Genomic DNA, 10000 nt, shown 5'->3' with positions numbered 1-10000 from the left:
CCTGCAATCAGCATGCCAATTGCACGCTCCCTCAAAACTTGAGACATCGGTGACATTGTGTTGTGTGACAAAACTGCACATTTTAGAGTGGCTTTTATTGTCCCCTGCACAAGGTGCACCTGCTCTTGATATGCCACACCTGTCAGGTGGATGGATTATCTTGGCAAAGGAAAAATGCTCACCAACAGGGATGTAAACACATTTGTGCACAAAATTTGAGAGAAATAAGCTTTTTTATTTCAGCTCATGAAACATAGGACAAACACTTGATATTTTTTTTCCTGTGTACTTGCATTCACACACTCTGACGCACAGCATTGTTCCACTGCTTCAGATTCCTCTACAGAGTGTCTCTCAGTATTTCTCTCCCTCCCTCCCCTCCCTCCCTCTAGATCTATAACAGGCATTGTACAGCACTAATTAACACTCTGTCCTGAGAGAGCACAGCCGTCAACTCACCTCCCTCCCCCTTCCTCCCCCTAGTTCCTCTGTCTCACCTCCGACTCACCCTGTTAACACCCTCCTCCGCTTGTCAGTGTCATGTCTCCTCTCCTCTCTTCTGCTTTCTCTCTTCCCTTCTTCTTTTTACAGTATTCTATTTTCTTCTTTTTTCATCTCTCTCTCTCCATTGTGCTCTCTCTCAATATATATATATATATACTGCTCAAAAAAATAAAGGGAACACTAAAATAACACATCCTAGATCTGAATGAATGAAATAATCTTATTAAATACTTTTTTCTTTACATAGTTGAATGTGCTGACAACAAAATCACACAAAAATAATCAATGGAAATCCAATTTATCAACCCATGGAGGTCTGGATTTGGAGTCACACTCAAAGTTAAAGTGGAAAACCACACTACAGGCTGACCCAACTTTGATGTAATGTCCTTAAAACAAGTCAAAATGAGGCTCAGTAGTGTGTGTGGCCTCCACGTGCCTGTATGACCTCCCTACAACGCCTGGGCATGCTCCTGATGAGGTGGCGGATGGTCTCCTGAGGGATCTCCTCCCAGACCTGGACTAAAGCATCCGCCAACTCCTGGACAGTCTGTGGTGCAACGTGGCGTTGGTGGATGGAGCGAGACATGATGTCCCAGATGTGCTCAATTGGATTCAGGTCTGGGGAACGGGCGGGCCAGTCCATAGCATCAATGCCTTCCTCTTGCAGGAACTGCTGACACACTCCAGCCACATGAGGTCTAGCATTGTTTGCATTAGGAGGAACCCAGGGCCAACCGCATCAGCATATGGTCTCACAAGGGGTCTGAGGATCTCATCTCGGTACCTAATGACAGTCAGGCTACCTCTGGCGAGCACATGGAGGGCTGTGCGGGCCCCCAAAGAAATGCCACCCCACACCATGACTGACCCACCGCCAAACCGGTCATGCTGGAGGATGTTGCAGGCAGCAGAACGTTCTCCACGGCGTCTCCAGACTCTGTCACGTCTGTCACATGTGCTCAGTGTGAACCTGCTTCATCTGTGAAGAGCACAGGGCGCCAGTGGCGAATTTGCCAATCTTGGTGTTCTCTGACAAATGCCAAACGTCCTGCACGGTGTTGGGCTGTAAGCACAACCCCCACCTGTGGACGTCGGGCCCTCATACCACCCTCATGGAGTCCGTTTCTGACCGTTTGAGCAGACACATGCACATTTGTGGCCTGCTGGAGGTCATTTTGCAGGGCTCTGGCAGTGCTTCTACTGCTCCTCCTTGCACAAAGGCGGAGGTAGCGGTCCTGCTGCTGGGTTGTTGCCCTCCTACGGCCTCCTCCACGTTTCCTGATGTACTGGCCTGTCTCCTGGTAGCGCCTCCATGCTCTGGACACTACGCTGACAGACACAGCAAACCTTCTTGCCACAGCTCGCATTGATGTGCCATCCTGGATGAGCTGCACTACCTGAGCCACTTGTGTGGGTTGTAGACTCCATCTCATGCTACCACTAGAGTGAAAGCACCGCCAGCATTCAAAAGTGACCAAAACATCAGCCAGGAAGCATAAGAACTGAGAAGTGGTCTGTGGTCACCACCTGCCGAACCACTCCTTTATTGGGGGTGTCTTGCTAATTGTCTATAATTTCCACCTGTTGTCTATTCCATTTGCACAAGAGCATGTGAAATTTATTGTCAATCAGTGTTGCTTCCTAAGTGGACATTTTGATTTCACAGAAGTGTGATTGACTTGGAGTTACACTGTGTTGTTTAAGTGTTCCCTTTATTTTTTTGAGCAGTGTATATATATCTTTCCTTTTTCCTACATACGTCAGCTATAATTAGCAGTATTTGCTGTTAGATTTGATACCAGAGGAAATTATATAGTGGAGTTACACTCACTCATCAGGACTAATCCACACAGTGTATTCGTAAAGTATTCAGACCCCTTCACTTTTTCCACATTTTGTTACCTTACAGCCTTATTCTAAAATGCATAAAAAAATATGTTCCCTCATCAATCTACACACAATAGCCCATAATGACAAAGCAAAAACTATTTTTATAAAAATTAAACTGAAATATCACATTTACATAAGTATTCAGACCCTTTACTAAGTACTTTGTTGAAGCACCTTTAGCAGCGATTACAGCCTCAAGTCTTCTTGGGTATGACGCTACAAGCTTGGCACACCTGTATTTGGGGAGTTTTTGGGGAGTTTCTCCCATTCTTCTCTGCAGATCCTCTCAAGCTCTGACAGGTTGGATGAGGAGCGTTGCTGCACAGCTATTTTCAGGTCTCTGCAGAGATGTTCTGTCGGGTTCAAGTCCAGGCTCTGGCTGGGCCACTCAAGGACATTCAGAGACTTGTCCCAAAGCCACTCCTGTGTTGTCTTGGCTGTGTGCTTAGGGTTGTTGTCCTGTTGGAAGGTGAACCTTCGCCCCAGTCTGAGGTCCTGAGCACTCTGGAGCAGGTTTTCATCAAGGATCTCTCTATGCTTTGCTCCGTTCATCTTTCCCTCGATCCTGACTAGTCTTCCAGTCCCTGCCGCTGAAAAATATCCCCACAGCATGATGCTGCCACCACCATGTTTCACTGTAGGGATGGTGCCAGGTTTCCTCCAGACGTGACACTTGGCATTCAGGGCAAAGAGTTCAATCTTGGTTTCATCCAGCCTGAGAAACGTGTTTGTCATGGTCTGAAAGTCCTTTAGATGCCTTTTGGCAAACTCCAAGCGGGCTGTCATGTGCCTTTTACTGAGGAGTGGCTTCCATCTGGCCACTCGGCCATAAAGGCCCGATTAGTGGAGTGCTGCAGAGATGGAAGGTTCTCCCATCTCTACACTGGAACTCTAGACCTCTCAGACTGACCATCATGTTCTTGGTCACCTCCCTGACCAAGAACCCCCAATTGCTCAGTTTCACCAGTCGGTCAGGAAGGATGAGGCCGCTGTGTTCTTGGAGACCTTCAATGCTGGTACCCTTCACCAGATCTGTGCCTCAACATAATCCTGTCTCAGACCTCTACGGACAATTCCTTCAACCTCATGGCTAGTGTTTTGATCTGACATGCACTGTCAACTGTGGGACCTTATATAGACAGGTGTGTGCCTTTCCAAATTATGTCCAATCAATTGAATTTACCACAGCTGGACTCCAATCAAGTTGTAGAAACATCTCAAGGATGATCAATGGAAACAGGATGCACCTGAGCTCAATTTCAAGTCTTATAGGGTCTGAATATTTATGTAATAAGGTATTTCATTTGTTTTTTAATTGCAAAAATTTCTAAAAACCTGTTTTCGTGTTTGTGTTTGTCAGTATGGGGTATTGTGTGTAGATTGCTTAGGATTTTTTTATGTAGTCAATTTTAGAATAAGACTGTACCGTAACAAAATGTGGAACAAGTGAGTTGGTCTGAATTCTTTCAGAATGCAGTCTATGTAAGGGATAATCAACGAGGGGCTGTGTGTTCTGTGAAAAATAATGAACCATGCAGAAGGTGTGTTCCACGATGCGCTAGCAGAGTCCACCTGACCTTCCACGGAGTATCATTATTTTCCACAGAATGCCTAGAGCCCTGAGTTGATTATCCCTTTCATACCATGGCTATAATTTAACACATTTGCCACTAGAAATGTGTTAATTTGCCACTAGAAATATGTTCAACATCCACTGACATAACTAGATAGATACAGTAGTTGCCGTGGTAACCAAACAAACAGACTTGCTAGTTTAGCGAACCAAACCATCAGTCCTAGTGTGCTATTATGAAAATCCAATTCAACAATACCAATACTGTTTTCAATTTGACTTTTGCTTTCAAAAGCAGCTCAAACAAAACTTGCTTATAATATACAATTAATGATGGATGTTAATGCAATGAAACAGTACTGCACACTAATACCACCGATAACACCAAATAGATGTTTAAATACCCAACAAACATACGGAAATACAGTGATTGTATGTGTGTGTATGTGTAGGTGAGTGTGCATGCATATACAGTACACGTGCCTATAATGTGCTGCTTGGTACAGTTGTTGAATCCCTACATTACTCATCTCTTATGTATATACTGTACTCTATACCATTTACTGCATCTTGCCATCTTGATGTAATGTATCACTAGCCACTTTAAACAACGCCACTTTTATATGTTTACATATCCTACATTACTCATCTCATGTGTATATACTGTACTCTATACCATCTACTGCATCTTGCCTATGCCGTTCGGCCATCACTCATTCATATATTTTTATGTACATATTCTTATTCTTTACACTTGTGTGTATAAGGCAATTGTTGTGGAATTGTTAGGTTAGATTACTCGTTGGATATTACTGCATGGTCGGAACTAGAAGCACAAGCGTTTCGCTACACTCGCATTAACATCTGCTAACCATGTGTATGTGACAAATAACATTTGATTTGATTTGATTTGAATCGTAAACTAACTGAGTTATTCCCGATAGCGTGACTGCTTTTGCTCAGTGCAGAACTGCCCAGCCAATCTCCTTAGCCCTTGGTGTGTCTGTTTAAATCCTGGATTCCCTTATACGTTCTTGGCTTTAATGAATTCATTAATATGAGTAGTGAAGCATCATTGTACACACACTTAACAATGACACATGCAGTAACATTTAGGGAGCACCAAGACATCTTAGCAGATGAGAAAAGGCTTTTCATGCTGTTCTATTTTAGTTCTTTTATCCCTCTATTTGTCTTTGTCTCCCTCTCTCTCTACTGTAGCTGAGTTTTGGTGGCATGCCCTACAGTGGTAAGCCAATGGGAGGTGGGATGAAGAACTTCCGAGGCTGTATGGAGAGCATCAACTACAACGGAGACAACATCACTGATCTGGCACGACGCAAGAAGCTAGACACCTCCAGCTTTGTAAGTTATACACACTGTCACTGTCTAGCACTCTGTTTCTCTCTGAATCGCCATCTAACTCCGTTTCTGCCTCTGTCTCTCTCGTTGTACAATATATTATCAAATTACCTTGTCGAATGTAAGAATTTGTCAAAGCAAACAACTAATTTGATGAATGATTATTTTATAACTTCTGATAATCACAAGTAATGATAAGAATCCACCTCCCTCCCTCCCTCTCTCTCTCTCTCTCCCTCCCTCTCTCTCTCTCTCTCTCCCTCCCCCTCTCCCTCTCTCTCACTCTTATTCTCTATCTTTTTCTCTCTCTCTCTTTCCGTAGCGTAATCTGTCATTCTCTTGCATGGAGTCTCACTCCTTTCCAGTTTTCTTCAACGCCACCAGCTTCCTGCAGCTCCCAGGAAGAGCCAATCAGGATGTAGTATCACTGAGATTCCAGTTCCGCACCTGGAACGCCAACGGACTCCTCCTCTTCAGTAATCTTGACGACGGAACGCTTGAGATCGCCCTTGACGACGGGAAGATGGGAGTTCACTTCAACGTGACGCAGACGAAGAACACCAGGATAGCAATATCATCAGGTAGAAGGGACAGGAACACACACACACACACACACACACACACACACACACACACACACACACACACACACACACACACACACACACTTATTTTTTATTTAACCTTTATTTAACTTCTCTAGGGCCAGTGGGACGATTTCGTCCCACCTACGTAACAGCCAGTGAAATCCCGTGGCGCGTTATTGAAATACCTTAGAAATGCTATTACTTCAATTTCTCAAACATTAGACTATTTTACACCATTTTAAAGACAAGACTCTCGTTAATCTAACCACACTGTCCGATTTAAAAAAGGCTTTACAACAAAAGCAAAACATTAGATTATCTCAGCAGAGTACCCAGCCAGAAATAATCAGACACCCATTTTTCAAGCTAGCATATAATGTCACAAAAACCCAGAAGACAGCTAAATGCAGCACTAACCTTTGATGATCTTCATCAGATGACAACCCTAGGACATTATGTTATACAATACATGCATGTTTTGTTCAATCAAGTTCATATTTATATCAAAAACCAGCTTTTTACATTAGCATGTGACGTTCAGAACTATTAGAATGAATTTACTAAAAATGTACTAAATTACTCACGATAAACGTTCACAAAAAGCATAACAATTATTTTAAGAATTATAGATACAGAACTCCTCTATGCACTCGATATGTCCGATTTTAAAATAGCTTTTCGGTGAAAGCACATTTTGCAATATTCTAAGTAGATAGCCCGGCATCACAGGGCTAGCTATTTAGACACCCAGCAAGTTTAGCCTTCACCAAACTCCGATTTACTATTATAAAAGTTTGATTACCTTTGGTGTTCTTCGTCAGAATGCACTCCCAGGACTTCTACTTCAATAACAAATGTTGGTTTGGTCCCAAATAATCCATAGTTATATCCAAACAGCGGCGTTTTGTTCGTGCGTTCAAGACACTATCCGAAAGGGTAAAGAAGGGTGACGAGCACGGCGCATTTCGTGACAAAAAAAATCTAAATATTCCATTACCGTACTTCGAAGCATGTCAACCGCTGTTTAAAATCAATTTTTATGCCATTTTTCTCGTAAAAAAGCGATAATATTCCGACCGGGAATCTGCGTTTTGGTAAAAAGACGAAAGAAAATAAAGCACGGGGTCGACTCGTGCACGCGCCTAAGCCCATTGTCCTCTGATTTGGCCACTTGCCAAAAGCGATAATGTGTTTCAGCCTGGGGCTGCCTCGATATCATTCAGCTTTTTCCCGGGCTCTGAGAGCCTATGGGAGCCGTAGGAAGTGTCACGTTACAGCAAAGATCCTCAGTCTTCAATAAACAGAGACAAGAAGAACAAGATCTTGTCAGAGAGGGCACTTCCTGTAAGGAATCTTCTCAGGTTTTTGCCTGCCATATGAGTTCTGTTATACTCACAGACACCATTCAAACAGTTTTAGAAACTTTAGGGTGTTTTCTATCCAAAGCCAATAATTATATGCATATTCTAGTTACTGGGCAGGAGTAGTAACCAGATTCAATCGGGTACGTTTTTTATCCGGCCATGTCAATACTGCCCCCTACCCCCAACAGGTTAACTTGTCAAGTCAGTTAAGAACCAATTTGTATTTACAATGACGGCCTACCCCGGCCAAACCCGGACGACACTGGGCCAATTGTGCGCCGCCCTATGGGACTTCCAATCACAGCCGTATGTGATACAGCCTGGATTCGAACCAGGGACTGTAGTGATGCCTCTTGCAGTGAGATGCTTTAGAGCGCTGCGCCACTCAGGATCAATTTAACCAAACACACTGTTCGGTTCTGACAGAGTGAAAAGCTAACGGACAACTAGTTGTCTTTGGCATCATCACAACCGAAGACACATTCATCAAATAACTCTCCGCAATTATCATTACGCGACCAACCTGATTAATCATGTAACTGCAATTAACTAGGAAGTCGGGGCACCAAGGAAAATATTCTGATCACAAAGCCATAATTTTCCTAATATAACTTTCAGATATTTTAATATCTGATCACTTAGTCTTCTGATTAATGACGTATTCTTTACCTCGTCAGTCTCATTCCAAATGTCATAAATTGTTGGTTATCTGCACGAACCCAGTCTTCACTATGAGTCATCCATACATCAATTGTCTTAAAATAATTTATTTACTAACTAAGTAATTCACAGAAATGCATAACAAACAGTAGATATCGTTACAAGAAATGATAGAGGAATGTGCCCTAGTGGGCTAAACCGGCATGGCGGCTTCTTAGACAAAAGGGGAGTGAGGGTCAGCTGAGAAGTCACTACAGAGTTGATAATTATAACAATTGAAATGCTAACCCTTTGCACATGAACGCTCACTCATTCGGGAATAACTGCAATCAATATATATATTTACGCTCAGTGTGTCGTCGGGATCTCTGTTGAAAGGTTAATTTCTGTTGGAGAGTTTGTCCGCTCTCTCTCCCTCTGTCGTGGTTAGAATGGGTAGTTCAGAGTGACATTCATTAATGTCGTTATAGGACAGATGTTTCGGCGGTTGTCGGTCTTCGCGTTCAATGATACCGAATTCCTAGCTGCAGACCAGTAATTCATATCAAAGACTTGTTCTTATTCTGTCGGTATCGATAGTCTAAGAGTTTAAGCATGTGGTATGGTTAAAAGTTCAGAAAGAGGAATGCATGGTCTCCAACCTTTAGCCATCTCGGTCTGGTGATAGAAAACCTAGGTGGGGTTTTTATTCGGAAGAGCAGAAAGGGCCTGTCCCATGACGCCAGACCATAACTGTGCTCATGGGCGGTCTTCTGATTTAGTTAAGACTCCAAAGGGAATTGGAGTTTCCTTCATTAAACAGTCCAAAATCACATTACACAATTTCACAAACAGTTCCATCCTTATTCATTCATTTTATACAACCATTTAGATGTAAGTCTCATAGCTGAGGCTATTCTATAAACATGATTATGGTATTGTCTCTCATGAGTTTCACAAAATTGTACCAAACAGACCAGTTCGTAGCTGGATTCTTCACCGATCTTTTATACCTTCTCCAGAACATAAATGTCGTTCGGTTCTCTAGTTCTGTGAGGTGGAAGAACTCCTTTGTTCTCTCTATACTGGGGCCATGAGGAGAGGGTCTCCTCGTAGGAATTTACGACTGCTCTTACAGAGCCTGGTGTCAGAAGTATAGAGGTCGGGGGATGGTGCTCGCAGTGTCCAAAGAGGGCAACATCGTGACAGAGTCAAAGCTCAAACCAAGTTTATTCACCCACTGGGTCAAACAGCTGAAAAGACACAGACATGGTCCACCAGCACAGGCATTTATACCCTCCTGTAGGCGGAGTCTCCTGCTCACACCTCTCAACACTACATCAGTGTTGCTAGGCAGGAAGTTAACCTGTTGGGGCTAGGGGGCAGTATTTTCACGGCTGGATAAAAAAACGTACCCGATTTCATCTGGTTACTAATCCTACCCAGTAACTAGAATATGCATATACTTATTATATATGGATAGAAAACACCCTAAAGTTTCTAAAACTGTTTGAATGGTGTCTGTGAGTATAACAGAACTCATTTGGCAGGCAAAACCCTGAGACATTTTCTGACAGGAAGTGGATACCTGATGTGTTGAATTACCTTTAAGCCTATGCCATTGAAACACACAGGGGTTGATTAATGTTTTGGCACTTCCTATTGCTTCCACTAGATGTCACCAGCCTTTACAAAGTGTTTTGAGTCTTTTACTGTGAGATCTGACCGAACAAGAGCCATGGAACGGTGATGGCCGATTAGACTCTGGCGCGCGAGTTCATGTTGGGTACCCTCGTTCCAATACGTTATAAAAGAGAATGCATTCGTCCACCTTGAATATTATTCATGTTCTGGTTAAAAAAGGCCCTAATGATTTATGCTATACAACGTTTGACATGTTTGAACGAACGTAAATATATTTTTTCCCCTCGTTCATGAAGTGAAGTCCGGCGAGCTTAGATCATGTGCTAACAAGACGGAGATTTTTGGACATAAATGATGAGCTTTTTTGAACAAAACTACATTCGTTATGGACCTGTGATACCTGGAAGTGACATCTGATGAAGAGAATCAAAGGT

The 10000-nt window shown here is 43.0% G+C and overlaps 1 protein-coding gene across 1 annotated transcript in view; it reads left to right on the top strand.

The window, feature by feature from the left end:
• Positions 1 to 10000, top strand: part of LOC106590542 (contactin-associated protein-like 2) — a 355426-nt gene that overhangs the window by 190148 nt on the left and 155278 nt on the right. Inside the window, exons 8-9 of the mRNA XM_045710796.2 lie at positions 5192 to 5335; positions 5655 to 5913. Of these exons, the coding sequence (XP_045566752.2) occupies positions 5192 to 5335; positions 5655 to 5913 (403 nt within the window). The remainder of the gene's footprint in view (positions 1 to 5191; positions 5336 to 5654; positions 5914 to 10000) is intronic.

This window comes from Salmo salar, chromosome 29 (assembly GCF_965601325.2).
Source record: "Salmo salar chromosome 29, fSalSal1, whole genome shotgun sequence".
Lineage (NCBI taxonomy): Eukaryota > Metazoa > Chordata > Actinopteri > Salmoniformes > Salmonidae > Salmo > Salmo salar.
Note: the sequence above shows the minus strand (reverse complement) of the source record. Positions and strands in the feature narration are given on the sequence as shown.